Source organism: Sceloporus occidentalis, unplaced genomic scaffold (genome assembly GCF_023333645.1).
Source record: "Sceloporus occidentalis isolate IW3139 unplaced genomic scaffold, rSceOcc1.0.p SCAF_1, whole genome shotgun sequence".
In the NCBI taxonomy this organism is placed as follows: Eukaryota; Metazoa; Chordata; class Lepidosauria; order Squamata; family Phrynosomatidae; genus Sceloporus; species Sceloporus occidentalis.
In genome coordinates this window covers 198,189,349-198,215,228 of record NW_028316981.1, presented here as the reverse complement: position 1 = coordinate 198,215,228, position 25,880 = coordinate 198,189,349, and the positions used below count along the sequence as shown (strand labels likewise).

The window sequence follows — 25,880 nt, the reverse complement described above, 5'->3', positions numbered from 1 at the left end:
ACTACAACTACGGGAGTGATTATTAAATCAATTTAGATCTGTAGTGTGAACATACCTAATAAATGTTTCCCACAGTAATTCCTTACCAAAGTAGTCATCTTGTGTTGGGCTGCTAATGTCCTTCCCCAAACTGGAGCCAAATATCAGAGTTTCTGTTTAGGAATAATGCTTACAGCAGTAGTAATTCAACCCCCCCCCCCCCCCCCCGCAAGTAAAGATTGGAACCAAGCACTCCAATTATGTCAACTGAAATAAATACAAATGAAACTAGGATGCAAGGTATTTATTCCCACCAAAATAATTCAATGTAATTTACAGGACATTTTCCTAGGAAAAAATTGTTGGCGATACAGTTTTAATTTTTTATCTTGTTTCCCCCTCTCTGAATTTTTTTCACTCCTCATCTTTTTTTTCTTCCCAGAAAAGAAAATTGGATTCAGCAACATCTCCATATTCAATGACACTTGCATTAAATGGGACAGAGAATCAGGAAGAACACAGTCTGAAGAAACCTATATAGTAAGTGATGTTCAGTTTCTGAGTTTAATGGGAAGTACTGAAACCAAGATAATGGGACAGACTTTCTTTAACACTGCTGAGAGCAGTACAAAAGAGGCATAGAAGCCAGAGATGTTTACATTTGCCCCATTATACCTACTAGTATACATACTTTACTGGTTGCCACCCTCTGGAGTTTTGATAAGCTTTCTAAAACATTTGCTCAGAGCAGTGGGCTGAAAGGCAATGATGCTACCTAAAATCTGTTGGCTAACTTCAGACTTATCAGTAGACAACTGAACTGATTTTTCCATGAAGCTTAGAAGGTATAGCATTAGCAAGCAAATCTTTTTCAGTGTGCAGGTAGCATGTTGATTTACAAATAAATGTGTACATTATGTTTGCATTTTATAGATTGCTGTGTGTAACATATTACAATATAGGTTGGACTTTGGTGCTTGATCATTTTCTAATCCTCAATATGTGCCAGAACTATAGATCTAGAGTAGGGATGGATAAGATGGGTCCCACATTAGGAGGCCTTGAAGTCCACCACCGTCCCAACAAGGCCTGGATTAAAAAAAATAATAGAAGTGGTTTTTCAGGCATTTTTTGCCTCAAAAATTTGTGGAAAGTGTGGAATGTGCAGAAACACCACCGAACGGCACTATTTTCATCAGAATCCTTCTCAAAATCATGTCAGAACATGAGGCAACTCCACTATGGAGAGTGGGTGAAGCTCATGGAAGGGAGCTGGAGGGCAAAAAATTGCTCCCTGGCCACCAAGCAGTAGCTCATTTCTGGTCTAGGATTATTTCATCCTTTTAAGAATAATCAGATCCCTGGCCTGAATTTCCAGTTTTGATTTTAAAAAAGAACCAAGCAGCCTACATTCTAACACTCTGAAGCAAGCAGAAGAGTTGTCTTCCAACCACCACTTATGCCAGTTTGATAAGTAACTCAGAGCTAGAATCTGACTTTCTGCCTGCTTTGTATGAGTTGTAAAGCTGAGTTTACACTGAGGCCTTGGAACCTGCTTCTGCAGCTGTCAGGGAATGCTCAGCTGACCTTCCCTCTGGATACAAAGGGTAAATCCTAAAGATCTAGACTGTCTCTCCACTGGCCAGGTAAAATATCCTCTCCCACTCCTCACGGTGATCAGTCCAGATGATGCAGGGCCCAATCCCTGATTCTGGTGTGAATTGTTCTGATGACATACAGCCAGTTCAGAACCAAACCCACAGTATACCACCCTTAAAACAGATTTTTAAAAGTCACCTTTTGCTCTGGATCTTCCCAGAAAATCCAGAGCGATGCTTGGGTGGCTGTTTGCATGCACATCCCTCTGTGCAAGCTCACCTCCGCTGGTGGGAGTTGCCCCCTCACAGGTTGGAACAAGGGATACAGCAATGTGAACAACACTGAGCACATCATTTTCACCCTCAGAAGGAGCAACTCACGCCACCATTGGGAGGCACAGAGAGACATGCATATGAATAGCTTCCTGGTGTCACTTAATAGTGCCCATGTAAGGGGGGGGGGGACTTCGAGGTAGCTTTGGGGCCAGAATATTACAGGCTGCTCCTGGAGTTTTTTGGCCCATGCTGACCCAGCCCTAATTAGGCTAGATATGTGAGTGGTCTTCTTCAACACAAGATGGGTGTGTAAACAAGATGGTAGACATGATTATGAGAAGGTAGAATGGCTGGTCGAAACACTTCAATTTGTAGATGGGAATCCACATTTTTGAGTAGCACTATTACATAAAAAATATTCTGTAAGGACAAAGCCTATAAATAGGGAGCAGGCTCAACTACAGCCTTCTTGTTTCTTTGCATTTTTGGTGGTTTCCTTCATGTTGAAATGATGCCACATTGAGGTGGTTAACTCTCCCAATCCTTTGTTCTAGTGTTTGGAAACTTCAAATCTGTCAGAGAGGGCACAAGTACCTCTCAGAAAGTATGCCAGCCGCGAATACAACCAGATCTTGGACAAGATCTATTTTTCGGACTATAAGCTTCAGAATCCTCTATCCAGCATGATACAGCAGGCTATTCGTGGAAGGTCAAGTTGCTGTTATTGGAGGCCTGAATTAATCATTTCCAGAGCACTTTTGAAGTTAGGCTGTAGTTAACGCTTGTTTGACTATTTCCTTTCCACATGTAGTGCTAGGCAGTTGAGTGGAGGCATTATTATGCAAATGGAAAGAGCAGGAGGTATGATGAGTATTTTTTTTACTCCAAAATGTTTTTTTCCTTCAGTGAGGAGGTCACATTAAAGCCCCTCCCCAACACTATGCAATAAATGTCAACAGTTTTTCAATTCACACCCTTTTTGCACATTTCCTTAACAGTTTCACATACAAGGCCTGCGCTGGTATCAGAAACAATTCTGTCATAAGGTGACTCTTAATTTCACCACAAATTCTCAGACTCCAGAAATGTGTCTTCAATTGCCTCCAGGGAGCAATTACACTGTCAACATCTCCACAGCAAACCTGGATCACAGCATCTTACTCTACATGACCACCCAAATCACTGGTAGGTCTTGCTTTACATTTTTCTCTGTCTTTCTAACAAGATCAGGCTTCAGAGTGAGAGGTCGGGGTTACTGAGAATATTTAAGTACTTTCTCCATTCATTAAGAAGCCCCTCTTTTGCTAGATCAAATAAGAATCAATGCCACTTACTCTGCCACTGGCAAAGTGCAGAATATTAAGGATGATGTCTAGTGGCTATATTAAGCAGAGGCTTTAGCACAGCAGAGGCTTTTACTGTGACTTTACATGTATGTCTTCCAAAAGTTTCTAAGTTCTTTTGACATAATTTCCTTAGCTTCATCTTTTACATCCTTTATTGCACGCCCCCAAGTTTTGCCCTTGACTTACCCACAAATCATATCAAAATGCACAATTTTGGCACCAAAACCTGCCCTTGACTCATAAATTAGGTCAATTTATGATCAAGTACATACAGTAGTAGTAGTAGTTATTTCTCTAGCACTGTGACTGAAGAAAGCTTGTTTGTCAGAGGGCTTCCAACATAGAGGACATTCTTTGCAAGCTCTTTCCATGTTTCCCTCCATCTGTAATCATCCACTAGGTGAAGCTGTTTATCCTCAGCAGATAAATTTGTTTCAGCATCTTCACAGTTATTGTGTTCTTTTTCCTTATAAAGTAACACAGCGGTGTTTTTTATGGTATCTTTAATAACTTTGGCTTATTTCCATTTGCTAGTCCCAACGAAAGAAGAATCCTTTAGGACTTTAACTGCCACAAGACTCTTTTTTCCTACCTGTGAAGAGTGGCTGATCTTAAAAGTTTTTTTTAAAAAAGTATCAGCTTCCTCAGCTCAGTCTGATGGATCATGCTTTTTTTCTGTTTTCCAGATACAGTAGATAACTCTTGTGTTTTAAAATACCTCACTGAAGAGCCTGCTGCTGTTCTTGTCCACCACCTTCTAACCTACTACTATAATATTCTGCTAAATTATTCATCTGTCAAAGCCTGAATGATTTGTGACTCATCAAAGCCATATTCATCCTTATCAGCTCCGTATTGTGTCCTGCCAGCTGCTTGATGTTTCTCTCTGTTTTTCACTCCCCCCACTCTCACCCCTGACTCCCAGGCCCAATTTTTACAGTTCCCAGAAAACAACAAAAAACTAAAGTGTACTGAAGGACTGGGAGGCAGGCTGCACAGTCAGTTCAGTCCCTTTTGCAGCCTATGAGCAGGCAGCCTTCTTATGCTGGCTGTCTCTGCTTCACTATTTAAATACCTGGTGGTGTCTCTCCACCTTCTTAGTTATGATGAGAGCGTGGAATGTTATTTTTAGAAAGTACAATAGGCCATTGCTATCAGCTGGAGTTTGCTTCCAGGACCACATCCACCCAGTGGATTACCAAAATCTGTGGATGCTCAAATCCTATTAAATACAGTGGCACAATAAAATGGTGTCCCTTATACCAAATAGCAAAAATAAGGTTTCCTTTTTGGAATTTATATATTTTTTAAAGATTTCCAAGCCATGGATACTTGAATCCATGGATAAAAAAATTTGTGGAAACAGAGGACAGACTGTAACCTATAAGCTTTGATTATTAGTTTGGGGTAAGTGTCTCATTTTTATTTGATATGATTTTTTTTATGCTGCCTTTCTCATGAAGTACGACCTAAGGTATCTCACATATAAAACTGATTAAAAACTTAACCAATTCAGTTTTAAAAAACAATTAAAATCATTTCATTTAAACAGTATAAAATTATGTTTAAAATTACATACATATAAACATATAAAAATATAAACACAGGCACACACCCCTATAAGAAGATTTCCTAAGAGTGATTACATATTAAAAGCCTACTTATTTATATTCCCCATGGTTTTTTTAGATTTACAAGGTGAAGTAACCTTTAATTTCATGTAACCATTTCTAAAAAAGATAAACCTGTAGTACTCATGTTTTAAAGAACTTTCAAAAATAGGACCAGTTTTTAGCAATCCTGCTTGTAACAAAGGAAGGGTTGGCATGGGACCAGAGTGAGGCAGCTAGAGGTGTGAAGAAATGTTCAAGTGGGGAATGATTAAATGGTCCCTCCAGTTCATCGGGTAGGCCATTTTGGGGCTTGCATCTTGGGCAAGTGGCAGCAGGGCACCATTTTCTTTGTCATGTCAGTTTGTCTCTTTCTCAAGAGGTTGTGTGAATTTGTGGGTCAGCAGGACCAAGCAATTAGATTAGTGGAAAAGAGTGAGCTTCCAAGACAGATGGAAAGCTTTCTGTCATATAAGGTAGCTCAACTGAATACAAATTCAGTTGGCTGCTATTTCTCGCCATCTCTCCTTAATTTTGGGCTTCAAGCCTATTCTTGTGTCATGAGATGTGTTCCTTAGAGTATGAGACATTTTGATTTTCTTACAGGTTGGTGGTTTTGGCATGTGGACAGTTCCAGTTTGCAATCCTATGTACCCATCCGCCCCACTGTAGGGGTCCCCTCAGGGACTGAGTCTTGTAGGCATCTAGTATCACACCCAGCTCAGGAATGGTCGACCCTGCCATATCCAGCTAAATGGGGAACTATGGCCTGGCCATGTACCAGGGTTAGGCACGGGCGGAGTGACTGCACACCCCGCAACCCTAGTATGTGGCGGCGGTGTAATCATGGCGGCCTCTGCGATGATGACATCACTCACTCGCCATGTCCAGATGGCGCGGCTCGTGCATCACATCTCTGTGCCATCCCAGGCCGCTTTCAGCGGCCTGGGCGTGGCACGGGAAGGAGCTCTGAAAGGGAGCTCCTTTTGGGCGCTGCATTGTTCCCACAGCACCCAAATGGCTACGAGAATGATGCCAGGGAGAAAGGGGCCAGGTGGCCCCTTTCTTCCATGGCTGCAGCTCCCGGGGTGTCCAGGGGCATGAAGCCCCAAGGACACCCCTTTTCTGCGCCACAGAGAAGTGGCATTTTGCCATTTCTCTGTGGCCCGGAAAAAATCCGGATTGGGGCCGCAGGGCTGCCGGTGAGGCTGCCCTGCCCCCAACCCAGAGATAAAAGGGGCACCACAGACCTGCCCCTTTGGGGCAGTCTGTACCACGCCAATGCAAGGGATGTACAGAAAGCAGCCTTAGTGAATTAGTTTCTGTTGACTGGCAGGCGGTTCTGTGGATGTCTGGATGCGGACCCATGCTAGTTCAAGCCTCTTCAGCTGCAACCAATAAAATTGTGGTCTTTTCCATTCCAATAAAACTGTGTTTATTTTAGTCCAAGTGAAGCCATGCAGACAGAGCCAATTGTCTATCTTTTGCTGCTTTTATTTACTCAAACATGATGCCAGTTCATGCTTACCCACACTTCCATGTTGTTAGACCAGTGACCTGCATGGAATTTCCCCCTCTACTGCTAAACTCATGAAATACTATTGCTGGTAAAGCTACTTCGTGTTAAAAATAAAAGTATGTCTCCTTAAAAGAAGTACAGTTAAATGTGCTCCATCCAGTAAATTTGTATATGTTTTCCAATCACCCATTCTCTTCCATGAGTATTTTTTTCTATGACCAAAGAAATTCAGCCAGGTAGCATGTTATTTTATTTATTAAAAAGACTTGCAACTAATTAGACAGGTGGCTAACTTGTTGTGTGGCTTCAAGTAGTTTCTGACTTACGACAATCCTAAGACGAACCTATAATGGAGTTTTCTTGGCAAGATTTATTCAGAGGAGGTGTGCCGTTGCCTTCTCCTGAACCTGAAAGCATGCGACTTGCCCAAGGTCACCCAGTGGGTTCCCATGGCCAAGCTGGGAATCAAACTCTGATTTCCAGAGTTGCAGTCTAACACTCAAACCACTACACCATATCAGCATATCTACAGCATATCAAACTTGTGAGGTTTGTGAGGGCTTGTTTCCCTTTGGGGCCACAGGATTACATGTGACAAACAGTTGTGCAAAATATTTTAAGATTAAGAACTTTTCACAGCTGATTTTTAAAAACATATTCATACATCTCCAAAGAGTAAGTATTGCAGTGAGTAATGTATACACATACTTATACACACAGAGGCACCACACATACATAACTTTGTACATTAAAAATAAATGTATAATTCCTATATTAAAGACTGCCTTGCCCTTTGTGGTCTTCCATGAGCACCTCTTCCATCATTTGAGTCTCTACTCATCCTTTGGTTGAAATACAGCCACTCTCCATAAAGAGCTGAGTTGTGTCACCAGTGTTAAGAACATTCTTCCTAAGAGTTTCTCTGACATCAGACCCCAACAATTTTAGGTACCTGGTAAAAATGGCTTTTTAAAAGGAAAATATCTCATGTGGGCTGAACGCTATTATTTAGTTTCAAAATATAAAAAGTGATTTTTTTTGGTATTTAAGACTGTGTTTTTATTTGACTTTCTTCATAGTGTTGCCATTTTTGTTTTCTTCTTATAGCTCTTATTGTAGATTTAATATTTTTTTCCTTTTAAAAGTTGCTTTAGTTTCTGTTTGAGGAAGAACAGGTATTTAAAAAAAACAAATGAACTAATACATAAATAAACTGTGTAGTTATGACAACAATGTGTGGTTTGCTTTTTAGATCCACAGTCCCCAGAAATAGAATTCATATCAGTACAAGGTTCTCTGCCATCGTTGCACCTGAGGAAAGCCGAAGAAAGAAATGGGCCAATAAGGTTTCTACATTTAAGGCTATATATTGTGTTTTATGCACTCAAGAATGCTTAATAATTACTCTTATATTTTGTTTCTGAAAATTATCTTTTTAGATGATTTTGTTCCATATCCTTTCAAATGTCCTTCTAAATCAAGAGACTTCATTTCTTACATACTTGGATCTACTTCCTACCACATATAGATTTTGCCTTATTGATTCCAGTGATCCAGTGATTTCTCAGATCATAGAAACATGTGACACATAGGAAAGTTCTTGCACTTAAATTCTTCATTAATTAAAGCATACAGAAGTAACACTCCTCTTTTTCATTGCTGCAATCAGTAGTACTTTGGTTCTTCTTTTACCCTAAGAGGTCATTCACACTACATTATAGACCGAATTTCAAACCAGATTATAAGTGGGTAGTTCCCACAGGCGCCGGTTTTTGCACACCCGGATCGGGGTTTTGCACACCCGAACTGGGGCAAATCCCCCTCAGCGCAGGTTTCCGATATCAGGTTTTTTCCCACTTTCCCCCCGGAAAACCCGGTTCTTCTGTGGTGTTGGCAAATGGGAACAAATGGGTCATGATCGGGTCATTTAAGGAGAGGGATAAAGGTCAGAGGGTGGGCAGTGGGTGGAAAATGCCTCCCCTCTTGCACCGGTCGCTTTGCAAGCAGATTTTAAAATTAATTTATTTTTAATTTTCTGATGGAGTATGTGAATACTTGGGCTAACATTTTTTCAGTTTTGCTTGCTCCCACCACTACAGCCAAAATAAAAGTTTTGCTCGGATGTTGCTGGAGCCGTTTTTTTTTTAAATTAGGCAAATACATAGAATATGTGAATATTTGTGCTACATTTTTTTCCCTTTCGCTTGCTCCCACCACAGCAGCCAAAGTACAAGTTTTCATACACTTTTTGCTTGGATGCCACCGGGGTTGGCATTTTTAAAAAAAATTAAATTTGACAAATTGATAGAATATGTGAATGTTACTGCTAGATTTTTTTTAAAAAGGAGAGGGGGAAGTACCCATGTCATTGACGAATGGCTGCAGCAGATACATGACACGTCACCATTGAAGTGAATATGCATATAATAATAATAATAATAATAATAATAATAATAATAATTTGTATACCGCCCTCTGGCAAACCAATCCAGGCAGTTAACAACAGTAAAATATAAAATATGACAATTAAAAACCCTTTATCCCTCCCCCCCTTAAGACAGTATTAAATAGTATAACATATTAAAAACACAATATCAAGCATAAAAACAGCAATTAAAACTAAAAACCCTGATATCCCTCTGTTGATCCTCAACCATCACTAAGATGGGGCTACGGGAGGAATGAGGGAATCAGGGAACCTGGGAACCTGGGCCGGGATGGTTAATCTGGAAAGGCCTGCCAGAAGAGACCCGTCTTGACCGCATTTGATTGACAACAACGGAGATCGCTACTTTTAAGTGTGAACATCAAGCAGGATAAATTGCACTGGGGGGGGGGGTTCGATTGGAGTAAAAAAATGGCTGTTGGATGGAGCCATGGCAACCAAATTGCTAGCAATCTGCTGTAATTGCAATTTTTACCAATTTAGCAGTCTGTGCTAAAAGCACTATACTACACTTAGGCCTACCTGTCACTAATACTAGCTTCCCCAGGATTTTCCAGCTCTTTCCATATCTCCATGCATAATAAAAGACTAATCGGCTGGAAGCTTTTTCTAAGAAACTTTTATAAAAGTTAGGGATTTGGCTTAATACTCATGTTAATAGTTTCCCCAAATGCTTCCTTCCATAGTAGCAAGATTTTGCAGTTTATATCTGTGCTAAAAGCACTATACTACACTTAGGTCCACCTGCAACTAATACTATGTAGTTGCCCCAGGATCTTCCAGCTCTTTCCATATCCCCATGCCCATAACTAATGAGGTGTTACAGTTCTTATTGAAATGATAGCTGCCAGCTTGGATGGTTTGAAAAGGGCACTAAACAGATTGATGAAGCCTACCAGTCAAGTTGACTAAGTATAACCTGTAGTATGAGAGGCTGTATGCCTCTGTATACCACTTGCTGTGGAACATGAATGGGAGAATGCTATTGCATTCAAGTCCTGCTTCTAGGCTTCCCATGTGCATCAGACAAAATGCAGGGCTAGATAGGACTAGCTGTCCTCTATCCCACAAATTCTTGTTTTTTTAATCAGATTGAACAGTCTGGATAGTATGGTTGTAGACTTATATTGGCATTACTGAAGCTTGCATAAAAATTCAGAACTGGAAATGATTTTATTCTCTGCATTTAGTAATGAGCAGTGACTGAGGGTTTTTTAAACACTTTGAAGGGAATCTATACCGACACCAAAAAGCAATTGGATATGAACAGCATCTGACGCTACTTAATGCTTCCCTCTCTCTTTCTAGTTCTTACCAAGCAATTGTTATTCCCTGGAGCTCTCAGTGCAGCTTTAATTGTTATTCCTTGACTAGTCTAACCTACTTTGGCAAAGGCACTGACTCAGATGGCTACGTGGCAGCTGAATTCCCAGCTTATGTCATTGATGACGACAGACTGAAGTTTGCCCTGGGAGACAGGCTTTACTACGGGGAATATTACAACGCTCCCTTGAAACAAGGAAAAGATTACTGCATTATACTCAGGACTGTCAGTGAGTGGAATGGGGTAAGGGTGCACTTAAGAATCACAGTGTTTTGAATGAGAATTACATTTGTTTGATTTGTAACCTACCTTTCAAGAAGTTCCCAGGGTGACTTACAAAAAGTTAATATGACAGTGAAAATAAATGGCAAACAAGAATGTTAGCACATCACTATATAAAAGAAGTAGAACAGTAATTAACTAATTTTAACAATATGTAACAATAATTAGACAAAACAAACAGCAAGCAGCATAAAAACAAAGTGCAAAAGATTAAAGAGTCTGGAGATTCCCCCCCCCCCAAAAAAAAAAATCTTTACAGGTGTATCAACTCTAGAAATAGTGCATTTTGACACCGTTTTAAGTGCTGTAGCTCTGTGGAGACCTGGTGTTTGTAGTTTTACAAGGTCTGTCGCCTTCTCTGTCAAAGAGTGTTGGTGTCTCTGAAAATTACAAATCCCAGAATTATGTAGGATGGCACCAGGGCAGTTAAAGTGGTGTCACTTTATTTCTACAGTGTAGATGAAGCCTATTTGATATTGAAGTTATATTAAGGTAGACATTAAGCAAGTCTCCCTACAGAGAACATTTCACAGTTGAGACACCAATACCAAGTAGGCCCTGTCTCCTAAAGCCACTGTAGATAGCAAGGGCGTCCAAAGAAAGATCCCAGAGTATTTTAATGTGTGTGTGAGAAATTAGGGAGATACATCAGGTTGGGCAGAACTAATGTGCATCTCTTTAAAACATCTTTGTTCCTCCCACAAAAGATGGGAGGTAGAAAGTTCTGTAGCTTTTTAAAGCATCTGACAAAGTTTGGGTTACATTGCAGAGCATGGGGGAATTGGTATTAGATGGGGTGGTTCACTCGTGTTCCCCATTTTTCATATTGCATACTACAGAAGCACCACTAGGCAGCTCTGCAATTCACTTTAAAATTGGAGCCCCAAATGCCCTGGAAACAAGGTTATGTGATCCTATACAGACACACTCAAGGACACCGCATGGGTAAAAGAGAAAGATTTATGAGTGTATTTCTGTACAGTATCCTGGGGAATGAAGACTTGTGATTGATGCCTTAATTTCTGAGGTAATTTAGTTGTTCTAAAGGTGTATAGCCACGGAGATGTACCTCTGTCTTTGTAGTACAAAAGAAAGGGAAAGAAACACATGACACCTTATCTCATAGCACATACTCAGATTTCATCCCTCCCCCTCTTGTGCATGAAATCTTAATAAGGACATACTCAAGGAAATTTCTTCAGGTGAATCTTTCCCAAGCCTTGTAACAGTATTTATGTAAAAGGTGGTCTCATTTGACAGTATAAGATCATTTCTAGTATTCCTTGCTCATCTAATATAACTCTAATATTATGGTCAAATTTCAAGGAAACTGTTGGGTGGCTCATTGTTGAATGAGCCACCCACTGCAGTCATTTGATGTAACAAGACCTTGTTGCTGCTGCAGTTCCATAAAATCCCTAATTATCTAGCTTATAATGAGACATTTAAGTTCACAATATGCCCTTGGTCAAACTAGAACTTGCATTCATTTAAATGTCTGGTTTCCAAATTCTTTCAAGTCGCTCACCCTGCACAGATGAACGAAGCTTAGTATATTTTCAGAAATCCTTATCACATGAAGAGAGAGAAAGAGGGAAGGGGGAGCATATAGCTTATACATGAAAATAGAATTGAAAATGAAAACTTTAAGCTTAAGTTATCCTTTTAGGCACATGTTCCAAATCCAATTTATATAGTAGATTTACAGACAGAAACCTTTAGTGAACAAAAGTTTATTGTTGTCTGAATCTTTATAAAAAATGCTCAGTGGATTCCAAGATGCTATTTTCTATAAAATTATGCCCTGACCTCTCATGCAGGAGTGCTGCAGTAGGCAGGATGTAGACGGAAGTACAGTACAACCCCCTGTATCCACGAGGGATATGTTCTCAAACTTACCATAGTTAGCAAAAATCACAGATAATGGTGAATGCTTAATTTCCCGTAGAAATTCACCATGAAGTCACATTGGAGGACCTCCACATGCCTAGAGAGGTGCTCTCTCTAGAAATTGATGATCTCCAGTGCAGTTCTGTGGTCTGTGTCCTGTGGAAGTTGACCATAGAGTTGTGCTGGAGGACCTCCAGATGTCTAGAGATACTGTTCTTTTCTGGGTACAGGTAAATGAAACCTCAGTTACTGGACCTGCAGATACAGGAGTTGTACTTGTACTGTGAAACAAACCATATTTGCTTGAAACGAGGCATTTAGCATTGTGGCATCTTATGGTTCTGATGTCAGTGGAGTGGTGAATCTGAATTGGATTTCAGTCTTCACTTTAAAGGATGTATGCAGGGTGCTGAACCAATTTAGGTGATAGGATTTGGCACCTTGTAGAGCTCCTTTAAGCTCTACAAGGGCTCTGCTGCCTGTATGGGCTACACTTCCCACCAACATTTAACGCTCTCCAACCATTTTTATTTCTACACATCTACTTACCTGCCTAATTTTGCAATAACAAGAATATTTAATGTTAATTCTAGGTATTTTTATATCATACATTTTATTATTGTTGTACACCATTTTAATATATTTAAAATTAAGCAATTTGGGGGGGATCATGTATATATATGTATTCCTAAATAGCATAGATGAATACAGAGCACTGAAAGGATTTGTAGCTCTTCTTATTAATCCAAAACTGCAATGTATGACGCCAGCCATTATTTTTATATTCAGAAACTAGCTGTAGACTGTTAATCAGTGGCTCTTGGACCATCACCATTTTGAAGACAACCACTTTAAGTAGCAGTAATCTAGGTCAATGCATCTCACATGAACGGATGTGGGGGACAGGCATTTTCATTTTCTGATGTGTCACAGGTGGGAACATATTAAATGCCTATTGGCTACACTTGTTTTTTTGTTGCTCAAAATTCACCAAGGATTGGCAGCCAATGGTTCAGGGACTGGCACTGGTCCACTATCACTTTGAGTGGCACTGATCTAGGTAATCTATATGCTTGGAGTTGGAATTTTGGATTTCCTAATACATCACAGCCCTATGATAAAGAGTCCATATAATAGCATCCTAAGCAGCTGATACTGTGGCCAGGATCCCATAGTAGTGAACTACTCCTGTAAAAATCTGTTTGGCAAATGCCTACAGGGGTGGTGGCAGCAGCAGCACTTGGAGAAAGAGGCTGCATGCACCAAATGTATCCCTTCAGGGCCACAGTATTCTGGCAGGGTGGCTTGGCTAATCACTTGTTATCTGCTCCTCCACAAGCTGGGCCTTAAAAGAATTGGCAGCTCACACCTACTGCCTCCTTCTCTCATTGCTACCTCCACCAGCTGTTTCTTTCCCTTGCCATCAATATTTTTCTTCTTGTTGCCACCACCTTATTTTCTGCCATTAGAAGAGGAATAGGCTCTTAATAATTATTTTCAGAGGTTCTGCTATAATCATGGGTATCCAGCGATTGTCAGGTTCAAATTGTTCTATTTAGGCTTAAACTGGCTCAATTCCATTTCATTTTTTCCCCTATGAATTCATTTTGTTTTCCTTTTGTTTTAAGTTAAAGATTTTTTTGGAATCATGGTTTACTGCGGCTTTTTTCTTTTAATCTCCACCTCCCTCCCTTATATGTCAAGTGATGCACACCAGTGCATATATGAATTGATTTGAATCACATAGTGAAGAAGGAATGTTATAATTGAACAATTGCATCAAGATTTCTTTTTGTTCTGTTCCTTAACTAATGTATGCTTGCAGTGGTGCACTTCAGTAATCTGTAACAAAAGATATGATCAAATTGAAAACTGCATCAGTTTCCACCTGTATAAAACAAATCTAGAAAACAATAAAAATATGATAGGTTAGTAATGAATTGATGCTGCTCTGGGAACAAGATCAATTAACTGGGAAATCTCTAAATCTGAAGAGAACTCAGATAGGGAGAATTTTATGAACATCCTTAATTATGTTTGTATCACATGCACATGTATATCTTTTCAAAAAATATATTGTGTGAACTGCTCCTTTCAATACCATACATTGTACCATGCGATTTATTAATTTAGTGCCAGATTATTCAGTAGATATCTGTATTTATCTGTCCATGTTAATTCTTATATGATTTTGGAGGCAAAGATCCATGCAGTTAGTTCTTTTTCCCAAGTAACTTTTGGAATTTAACACAGCCAACCACACTTTTGTTATTGTTAACTGCTGCCAAGTTGATCTCGAGCCATGGAGACTCTGTGGATGAGACATCTCCAAGACCCCCTACTCAGTTTAGTTCCTGTACATTCATGCCCGTGATCTCCTTAATAGAGTTCATCCATCTAGCATGAGGCCTTCCTCTCTTTCTACTTCCTTATATCTTTCCTAGGATTAATGTTTCTTCCAGTGAAATGGCTTGTATGATTCTAACTTTTGTGCTCAGTTGTATATCTTTGCATTTTAGGATCTTTTCCAGTTCTTTCATAGCTGCCCTCCCCATTCTTAATCTTCTTCTGATTTTCTGGCTGCAGTTCCTGTTTCTAACAGTTTTTGATCCCAGGTATGAGAACTCTTTTACCATTTCTGTTTCTTCATTGTCTCCTTTTATGTCCAATCCTGCTTTTCTTACATGTTCTGAATTTAAGTTGAACATGTAGGGTGAGAAAATGCAGCTTTCTCTGACCCTTTTGCCAGTTGGCCAACCATTCTGTTTCTCCATGTTCTGTTCTGACAGTAGCCTCTTGTCCTGAGTACAGATTCCTCATCAGGACTATTAAATGTGTTGGCACTCATGTCTTTAAGGGCATTCCATAGCCTTTCATAATATATGCAGTCAAAGGCTTTGCTATAGTCTATAAAGCACTTGTTGATTTTCTTTTGGAACCCCCTGGTGTGCTCCATTAGCCATTGTATGTTTGCAATATGGTCCCCGGTGCCTCTTCCTTTTCTGAACCCTGCTTGGACCTCTGGATTTTTTCTCTCCATATATGGATGGAATCTATGTTGCAGCATTTTGAGCATAATTTTGCTTGCGTGGGAGATTAGTGCTATAGTCCCGTAGTTGCTGCAGTCTTTTGTGTCTTCTTTTTTGTGGGTGGGAATGTATATTGATCTTTTCCAATCTGTTGTCCATCATTTTGTTTTCCATATCTGTTGACAGATGTTAGTTAGCACTGTAGTTGACTCTTGTCATCATGGGTTGCAGCAGTTTGGTTGGGATACCATCTGTTCTTCACCATTTCCTTTATTGCAGCTTCTACCTCATTTTTTAGAATTTAGGGTTCATCTTCATGTGGCTCTTTGTTCAACATGTCATTCATTTTATCATCTTTTTAATGTTACTCTTCTGTGTATTGTATCCACCATCTTTTTATTCTTTCTTGGTCTTGAATTATGTTATTTTTATTGTCATAGAGCGTCCTGGTGCTTGGTTTGAAATGTCCTTGGATTTCCAGGTTCTTGTGGAATAGGTCTCTCATTCTTCCCTTTTTGTTGTTGTCTTCTATTTATTTGCATTGATTATTGTACAAGTTCTCTTTATCTTTTCACATTAGCCATTGTACTGTTGCATTAATGGTTCTTAGTTTGTTTCTGCCTTCCTTTTGTTTTGCTTCTCTTCTTTCCTTTATTACCTGTAGTGTTTTATCTATCATCCATCGTTTCTTCTCTCTCTCTTTTTGTCTACTGACAGTGTCTATCTGCATTCTTCTTTTATTATGCCCCTGGCTTCAGGCCATAGTTCTTCTAGTTCTCAGTCTATTACTTGGTAGTGCAAATCTGTTCCTTGTATTGTCAATAAATTCTGATGAGATATTGTTTAGATCATATTTTGGTATAATGACCGGTTTTGTTTTCTTCTTGAGTTTTACTCTGATTTTTTATATGAGTAGTTCGTGATCTGTGCCACAGTTGGGTACCTGGTCTAATCTTGGCCACCAGAATGGAACTTTGTCATCTTTTACTTCCAATTATATAATCTATTTGGTTTTTGTGTTGGCCACTTGGTGATGTCCATGTGTATAGCCTTCTTTCTAGCTGAATGAAAAATGTGTTTGCAATGAATAGGTTGTTGGCTTCACAAAAATCTATGAGACACTCACCTTCTTTGTCTCTTTTGCCTAATCCAAATCTGCCTATTGTTTTTTTATTCTTCTTTGCTTCCAGTTTTGGCATTCCAGTCGCCTGTGATCAGCTTGACATCCTGTTCTGGTGTGTTGTTAATTTCTTCCTGTACTCCATCAGAAAATCTTTCAATTTCTTCCTGTTCTGCCTCTGTGGTTGGTATACTTCAATTACGATGATATTCATAGGTTTTCCCATGAAGTCTTCAGGGGATTCGGCCTGATGTTGCATTGCCACATCTCTTCTTAGTATGAAAGCCACCCTGTTTCTTCGTGTCGTTTCATGCCCTAAGTAGAATACTTTGTAATTGTCTGAATCAAAACGACCCATTCCTGTCTATTTTAACCCACTCATCCCCCACAGTACTGCTATGTTCATGTATTCCTTTTTTCTTTTCTATTTTTTTACTTTGTCAAGTTTTCCCTTTGGCTCATGCTTCTGACATTCCATGTCCCTATTTTATGTTTGGTGCTGCTTCGGATTACATTTGTCTTTCTGAGTGTGTCTCCTACTTGTCTTGCCATCTTTATGTCTTCCTATTAGTGCTCTGATTCTGTCTGTGTCTCACTTGCTGTGTCTCATCATAGGGTTTTCTAGGTGATGAGGGGGATACACAAAGAGGGTCATCTCCCTGTGCACAGTGCTAACAAGTGGTAGCTATGGTGTCACTGCTGCTCTCTCACGTTAGTGATACCGACCACTACTTCTGCTGCCCAGTAGCTGTTTTCCTCCCTATGTCATGCCTCCACTGTTTGTTAATTCCCTAAGCTTCCCCTCTTGTCTCTACTGTCTTCATGGTATTGGACGGTCTAGCACTCCTTCAGGGGCTTGGCAGGGGACTAGATGGACTGAAGCCCCCCCCCCCCCGCCCAGTTTCCTTCGTTGTCTCTGCTCTCTTCATTGTCTGGAAGGTCCTCCTTCAACCACACTAACATGAGCAAGTTCTCTTAAAATTGAGAGGATTCTCAAAGCAGTTTATAGCAGAGCTTTTGGTGATGGTGGGTGGGTCTCTGTCCTTTAGGAGAAGGGAAATTAGAATTATTATTATCCCTTATTTGTCCCCTTGCCCCCTCCCCCTTCCTGTCTTGTCCTTTGTCTCTTGTATATTTGTTTTGTTTTCTATTGTATGCCTCTGTGTGCGGCCAAATTATATGTAATATAGTTGCAGTTAGCCACTTAGATTAGTGTTGAGTTTGTGGGATGGGGCAAATGTTGGGAAGTGTGGATGGACTGTGGACAAAGGGTTGGTGCTCTTGTGCTGTATTAAAAAAAACTAATAAAAAGTTTAATTTAAAACCCCTCACTATGTTTAGGTGTACATAAAGTAGCTCTAATGATCCTAGCTGTATTCTGGTGTTGTATCATTAACAACCACACCTGCATTTTTAAAAGCACAGTAATTGATCAACAGTCACTGAAATACATTAATATCTTTTCCTTGAACAGGAAGAGGAAGGACCACACTTTCTTCCTTTGCTATCTCAAGGCAGAACTTTGAAAACATCCATTATCTTTATAAGAACAAAAACTGTTTTCACAGGGAGCATGTAAAATGTGCAAGAGGATCCATTAATGCTTCTAAAACATTTAGTAAGATCCACATTTTAAAAAAAAAGGTTTACATGCCACTGTATCGGACAGCCTTGTGTCAAGACAAAGTTTCTCTTCAGTCAGTTCACATATAACTCTTCTAGGCTGAAAACACTTGCTTTGAGAGCAGTTGTGTGATGCTATGCTTTTCTGTAAATCACGTCAATGATGCATATGATTTTTCCTTCTTGTAGTTATGTGTTTTTTTTAGATATGCACTTGCATTAAGACAAGAGAACACAAATCAGAAAAAGTAGGCAAATATCAGTACATTGGAGAAATTAGAAGCATATGTTGTTTATTTTAATGATTGCCATAAAATGCCACACACTGTCATCTTACCAATCTACCTAGGAATAAGACACATTGAATTTTATGAGAATTTATTTACAAGTAGATGTATATAGGATTGTTCTGTCAGATACTTCCAATGTAAGCAACTTGCTCAAGTGTCAGAACTAATTCCAGTAACAACTTTATTTATTCTGCCTGAAAGCTTTTTGTTTGTGGTCTTTGTCATTGTCCTTTGGCTACATCTACACTGCAGAATTAATGATGTTTGACATCGCTTTGACTTCCATGATTCAATGCTATGGTGTTATAGGATTTGTAGTTTTGTGATATATTTAGCCTCCTCTGCCAGTGAGCTCTGGTACTACAACAAACTAAAAATCCCAGTATTCAGCAGGATGGAGCCATGGCAGTTAAAGTGGTGTCAAACTGAATTAATTCTGCAGTGTGGAAGCAGCCTTTAACATAGTATACTCTTGCTCCCCTTTTTCCTCCTGAATGTCACGTAAATGGCAGTCACTTTTATCTCTCCCAAGGCTGCACTTCTATAACACCCTGAAAATAAGTTTCATTGAGGGCTCCAAATAGATATGCCTAGCACTGCACTACAGCTAAAGTTCTCTGAGATGTTACTTGCAAGACTGTAAGAAAGGGACACATGCTTGGTTCTTGATTGGGGTTGATATACCGATCCAAATATTGCTGATGTTCAGATCTCAGTATTACTCTAGTAGTTATGCTGGGTAGGGTTGCTGGAAGTTGCAATCCAACAGCATCTAGAGGACTGCACAATTCTCATCCCTGGTTTAGATACTGCATAGTTAGTTCCATATTCCCAAAGGAGCTTTTGGATGTGTTCCTTTCAGCAGAACACCTTTGAGGATAATTTCAATATACAGTGTCTGTGGAGGTGGAACATAGGTATGCGCACACAAGCTCTTAGGTCAATGTTGTACTTTGATTGTAAACAAGTATTATGTGGAATTGTTTTGGCCTATAGTGTCTGAACTGTAGGTCTTTAGATTGCCAGTGAGAGCTCATAATCCTGAATGCTCTCACAGAAAGTAAGAAAGCCCACCTGCCCGCCTACCCACCTGCCCGAATTATAGAAAACTAAGCTATTATAGAAATCTAAGCTCATTGATCTTTCAGTTTTCTGTGTTCAGAGGTTGCCATTTTCTGTATGGAGGGCCATTCAACAATGCTAGCTGCTGCTGCCAAATAACATAGGCTTAGATCCAGTTACTGTTCTCAACTGGAGTCTCATCCTTGAATCAGTGAGATTTAGATAAGTGTTGACTTCTCATTTAGTTAATGTTTCAGTAGCTCTACTCTAATTAGCATTTAGGCTGTTGCAGATTTACAATCACAGTGAAAATTAGGACATTTGAAAAACTGATGCAGGTTTGTGTGTTTGTTTTTTTTAGGTAAGAACGCAATCCTGTGTGATCTGGGCACAAATAAAAGGTTAGTTTTTAATTGATTCAGAAGGTTATAACTACTAGCTACTTCTGCAAGAAAATAAAATAAAAGAAATGTGTGTAGTTGTTGAATTCATAGATTGTATTAAGAAACAGACAGAACTAGATATATGAATCTCCAAGAAAGAGTGATTGAAATGCTTTTAAAGCAATATAGTAAAGTATTTTCCCCATGGTTGCAACAGGTACCAATGGTAGTAATGGTAACACTGCTTCTGCTTTTGTCTGGATTAGTAATCAAGCAGAATTTTTATGACAATTCTAGGAAAGAGCTTTCAAAACTTGCACAGTATGCCACACTTTGGTGTTTTTAGCCTGAGCTGAGTTTCATCAGCCACATTGTGTCTGAAGCACATAGGCAAGATCATTGTATGACACAGCCTCTGATTCTTCTTACTGTTTCCTACCTTTAGCTTATTGCATCTTCTCTTCATCAAACAAAATAAACTGGCAAGGCTTTAAAATACATGTAAGGAGCCAAAGAAATTTATCTAAAAGTGCAATCCTATGTGTGTCTGTTCAGAAGAATGCCCCATTCAGTTCACTGCAACTTAAAGCCAGTTAAGTCCTCCTGTTACCTGGGCACTCTGGAGCAATGCCGGGAGGCTGTTTGCCCATGTGCTGTGCTGTTCTGGCTGCCAGCGGCAGAACATGTGCCTCTGAGGCCAAAAACGAAGCATCCATTGTCGATCATATGGCTGGGTGCTTCATTCTGACTTCAGTGGGAGTGACCCACACAACCATCGGTGAGCAGCATAGCAGAATGCATGTGAACAGTGCCTGACATACTCTGGAGGGTTCTGTATTTTCTGGGAAGATCTGGATCAAAGGATGGGTTTTTAAAATCCATTTTAAGGGGGTATAATGTGGATTTGTTGCTGAACTGTCTATATGTCATCATGACAGTTCACACCAGAATAGGAGATTGGGTTTTGCATTGTCAGATTGCCATGAAGATGGGGGTGAAGGTGTTATTTGGCCTGTGCAGATATGCCCGTAATACCAATTAAATATAACAGCTTGAGCTACACAAAACACATTTTATCTTCTTAAAGTAATGAAGTAAGTTTAAGATTTTTAAAAAATGTAAATACTGTATTTAGTTCAGTGTTTCCAAAAATTGTAATCCTCCTACCTTTCTTGTGTAGAAGGGACATATTTGTCTCTTCTGTGGCTTCAAAATCCCAGAAATTTTGCATCTCTGTATGGTGCTGTAACATATCCATGAAATTGGGACTCACCTGGTTTGTGTGTTGAGTAAAATATGTTTCCTGGCATGGCTTCACCCCTGAGAGGAAGCACAGATGTAACGGAAAGAGTGCCAGCGGTATGCTTCAGCTGCTCCTTTGTAGCTGCATTTAATTCTACCTTTTGAACTTGCAAACAATATTGAATTTCTAGGCATTGTTTATCTCTCCCCCCCTCTCTCTTATCACCCATCATTGTTGAAAAACAAACATGATGCCTGACATGCACAACCCACAATTAAGCCCAAACTCTCAGCCAAATGTTATGTTCCTTTTTTCTTTCTGATGTCATATGCATTAAATTATATATTTTGGACATATAAATAGTGCTAACCTTTGCCTCAAGAGAACTATGTTTCTTTTGGTGTCTGTATGTGTGTTAAAATGTCACTTCCTTCAGACCAATTTCCCCTAACCTATTCCCATCCAAATATTTTGGATTGCAGTTCCAAAATGCATTATATTAGTCTCAAATATAATGTTGAGAACATATGGGATATTAAGTTCAAAATACTTGGAGGGCACACCATTGAGGAAAGCTGCTTCAAAGGATGAATCGCAAGACCAATTGGTGACTGTCTACTTGAGGTTTTGTGTTATTTTTTCCTTTTCATTTCAGACTTATCATCCCCACCACAGCATTTGACTGTTGTCATACTAGGGTCAATAGCTGCTTTCGGCTCTATCCTGTTTCTCCTGTCTTGCATAGCATGGTATGTAGAGCAAAATACTAACTTTTGTAACAATCATCTTGTTGAGTTAGGGTTGTACAAAAGAATTGTCACCATAGAAAACCTTTGAGAAACTAGAGGGGAGACATATAACAAATTCTCAGGACAGGCGTAAAGGATTCTTTGCACTGAGTGTGAACTCACTTTAAAACTTAAGTACAGACATATTTACTAATAAGCTAGTATGACAAAGTAATTTTTCATTCCAAGACAGTATGCTAGTCTTTAGGCCAGCCCCACCTTTTGTCAATTAAGTAAATAGGGCCTGTTACTGACGGGCGCAAAGTACGTCCTGGGAACGTACTAGGGTTAGGGAAAGTGCGTGCCTTACACACGTACCTAACCCTAATATGTCCCTAGGACGTACAAAATGGGGGCGCCCGCTCCACATGGGGGCCACCATTACGACGTCATGAACGCGCCACCTCCAAACGGGGCGGCGTGGATGTGATGTCTTTGCACCGTGCGAGGGCGCATAGAGCACCCTTTCCGCATCACTAGAAGGAGCTCCAAAACGGAGCTCCTTCTGCGATTTGCGTCGCTGGCGCAGCCTTTAGATGGCTGTGCCCGCAACGCAAGGGAGAAAGGGTCTGAGTGGCCCCTTTCTCCGCATCCCCGCTTCCGTTGAGTGTCCTTGGGGCATGAAGCCCCAAGGACTCCCCTTTCCAGGCCGTGGGGAAGTGGCCTTTTGCTGCTTCCCTGTGGCCTGGAAAGTGGCGGATCGGGGCCTCGGAGGCTGCCATTCTGGCAGCTGAGGCCCCGATCCAGCGGGGAAAGGAGTGCCTACAGGCCGCCCCAAAGGGGCAGTCTGTAACGCTCCTATGTGCCATTTTTTAAAAGTAGCACATTCTTTTGTCACAAAATAATATCCTTTATCTGAGAATGTGGTGGGTATTGTGCATGAGGTGCATTTCATTAAGCAAACCTCCCCTGGCTTTTTTTTTTTTTTTTTTTTTTTTTTACTGAGACAGTTTTAGACTGGGAAAAGAGGGTGTTTTTCCTCCTTTTTGTAGAGAAGAATTTATTTCAAGACTAAATAATAAGAATCACCACAGACTTAATGGGAATTTATTGTTTCCTCTTACATGAGCAAGCCTGGTTAAGCCCCGGTTCATTTCTAAAATCATGGTTTGACCATGTTCTAAGAAGCCACAATTTAAACAAACTAAAGTTTACTGTGTTCAAAGAAAACAAATTTGCAGTTCAGTTATGTTTGTGTGTGAGTACAGACACACACACACACATGGCCAAATTTTTTGGGGGGGGGTTCTGTAGGTTTTTTTTAAGGAAGTCAGAAATCCTGGTTGATCTACTGTGAATTTCCAAAGCAGGAAAGACAGACACATATTATAAGGGAGATCCCAATCTACATTCTATCTACACTTGCAGTATGATACTGTATACATGTATTATTATTATTATTACTATTACTATTGTTATTAAATTTTATTAATAAAGCACTGTAAATTTGCACAGCTTAGTAGAGACATGATACTGTACAATTTCATTAAATATGACTATTACCGTGTACCATTATTTTTTAAAAAATAATTCTTCCCCAGAGGAAGAGCACTGCCACCTTAGAAACCTCAAGTTTCTCAACTTCCCAATACTGACAGTATTTTGGAGGGGGTTTTTTTTGGTTGCTTGCTTGTTTTTTGTCTTCTGTAGCTCTGTGTCCATCTAAAATATTTTAATGTTGACTGTTTTTTTTCCTGTCCCCTAACCACTCCCTGGCTCTTATCTGCATAGTACAGCAGTACACACATCTCCAGCTGAGCTGGCCAAAAGACATTTTTTGCATAAAACTGGACACTTATCTATCATCATCAGTACAGGCGAGCAGAGTGCTGCATCATCTTCAGTGATCAGACTGTTTCTCTTCTCTAATGCACACATCTACCAGTCATGTGGAAGAGGGAATACAATAAGGAGAGGGAACCAGTGGCTGTCTCCCTCATCTTGAATACTCAGACCAAGCAAATTCGCCCAAAGAATGTCAGCTCCTGCCTTCACATTTTGGAATAAAGTGATATTTTCTGTTATGACTCATCTTTTCCTTCATTTGCTTTTCATTCCTAGCTGATATTGGATAAATGCTCTGTATACACACATATCTTTGTGAATTCCTTAGCAAATGTGAATAGTTGCTATTTCAGCTCACATGCAGGGGTTTGCTCAGTTAACCCTTATGCAATAAGGTTAAAACAAACTAACCTTGCATTGTTTGAGCTGTGCATAACTGATGAGAACTACACTGTATTTCAAGGTATAAACATTCACCCAGTCCAAATGGATACAGAATTTTAAGTACAGTGGACCCTTGTTATATGCTGGGGTTTGGTTCCAAGATCCCCCGTGGATAACAAAATCTGTGGATGCTCATGTCCTATTAAATATAATGACATAGAAAATGGTGTCCCTTATAAAAAATGGAAAATCAGGGTTTGATATTTGAAATTTATACTTTTTTGGAACATTTTCAAACTGTGGAAGCTTGAATCCATGTATAAAAAAGTCCATGTATAAGAAGGGCTGACTGTATATTCTGCTCAAAACACCCAGAGACAGAAAACGTAAGGTGCAACAGAAGTAAAATAAAACCGGATAAAATGAAATAAAGCACGTATCGTAGGATATTTCTTGACTCCAGTCATTTTCACTTTCCACCTGGTAGAAAACACTTTGATTCTCCCTGAGAGCCAAACAACCATACCAAGTGTTTTTTTTTCACACCCTGAATTCACAAAAACAAATGAACTCAGCAAACAAATTAAGTACTCCTCTTCCCCTTGCAATGGGAAGGCATTCCATGCTGGCAAGATTTCACAGCATTCTATACCCTGCAGATGTATTTATTCTTAACCTTTGTGCCTTCCTAACAGGTTAAGCTACAGCTGTCATCATCCCCAGCTAGAATGCCCAGTGACATTGTTAATTGAAGAAAGGAGTTATGGTGCAATATATCTGGAAGGCACTGGGTTGAGGAAGCCTGGTTAGATGGCTTATAGTACAATAGGCATGACTTTTGCAAAGCTAGGTTTGCCACTAATCTTCCAGGAGAACTATCCTCCTGAACAGCAAGAAAAGTGATGCGAATGGCGGTTCTTCAATATGCCCATGTTGGTTAATTATACTGGTAACGTCTAGACCTGTCCATCACCCTTATTGTTGATATCTCTTGCCCTAGTTGACAATAGCAGTGTTTTCACTTTCAGGGACTGGATTTGGTCCTGGGGTCTTCCTCATAAAATCATGTTGGAAAAGACCACAAGGGCCATCCAGTCCAACTCCCTGCCATGCAGGAACACACAAAGCACCTGTCATGGACTGCCCTGGGCCTGACTTAGAGGCCCAGTCAGAAGACTCAGACTCTGAAGACATGGAAGAGGCTGAGAGAATGAGGCAGATCTGGGGTACCTGGATCATCAGTCCCAGAGCAGGCTCAGGAAGCTGCAAAGGGAGAAACAGACTATGGACTCTAGGCTGCAGGTGTTAGGATCTGTGGAGAGAAGGCAGGTCAAGGACTTTGAGGCGTTCTTCCAGGCTAGAAGCCAAGAGGACAAATAATATGTTTCAGCTGAGAGAAGCAGAGGCCTTTTAAAAGACCTCCAGCTGCAGAGGTTCTTTGCAGCTGATAATCCGTCTTGCAGCCTTGTTGTTCCTTGCTCTTAGATTCATGACTCTAGTTATCTGACCTCTGGATGTGCCTTATGACTATGCTCTTGCCTCTGCCCTTTGCTGTGATTGACTGACTGGTATTGTGTGACCTTTGGACTGGACTCTGGGCTGTTCCTTGGTATATTCCCCAGTAGAAGTAGGCAGGATGGCACCCTAGACAAATTACTATTCAGCTTCTGTTTAAAAATCTTCAAAGAAGTAGACTCTACCACTCTCTGAGACAGCATAGGCCATGGTTGAACACCTCTTACTGTCAGGAAGTTCTTCCTAATGTTTAGGTGAAATCTCTTTTCTTGTAGCTTGAACTGTGTGTCTTAGTATCAGGAGCAGCAGAAAACAAGCTTGCTCCATCCTCAATGTGACATCCTTTCAAATTTTTAATGTCATGATAATCTCTTCTCCAGGCTAAATC

General features: G+C 40.0%; 1 protein-coding gene across 9 annotated transcripts in view; it reads left to right on the top strand.

The window, feature by feature from the left end:
- Positions 1 to 24,409, top strand: part of SUSD1 (sushi domain containing 1) — a 51,921-nt gene extending 27,512 nt beyond the window's left edge. For 4 of the 9 annotated variants that reach the window (XM_089488472.1, XM_089488463.1, XM_089488489.1 and 1 more), the window contains 7 exons: positions 422 to 519; positions 2,852 to 3,038; positions 7,581 to 7,674; positions 10,083 to 10,341; positions 19,756 to 19,795; positions 21,676 to 21,769; positions 23,540 to 24,409. In XM_089488472.1, the coding sequence (XP_089344598.1) occupies positions 422 to 519; positions 2,852 to 3,038; positions 7,581 to 7,674; positions 10,083 to 10,341; positions 19,756 to 19,795; positions 21,676 to 21,769; positions 23,540 to 23,753 (986 nt within the window). In that variant the 3' untranslated portion in view covers positions 23,754 to 24,409. Of the gene's footprint in view, positions 1 to 421; positions 520 to 2,851; positions 3,039 to 7,580; positions 7,675 to 10,082; positions 10,342 to 19,755; positions 19,796 to 21,675; positions 21,770 to 23,539 lie in introns of those variants that run through there. The other 5 variants (XM_089488458.1, XM_089488481.1, XM_089488500.1 and 2 more) reach the window with 5 other exon arrangements.
- The last annotated feature ends 1,471 nt before the right edge of the window (positions 24,410 to 25,880 follow it).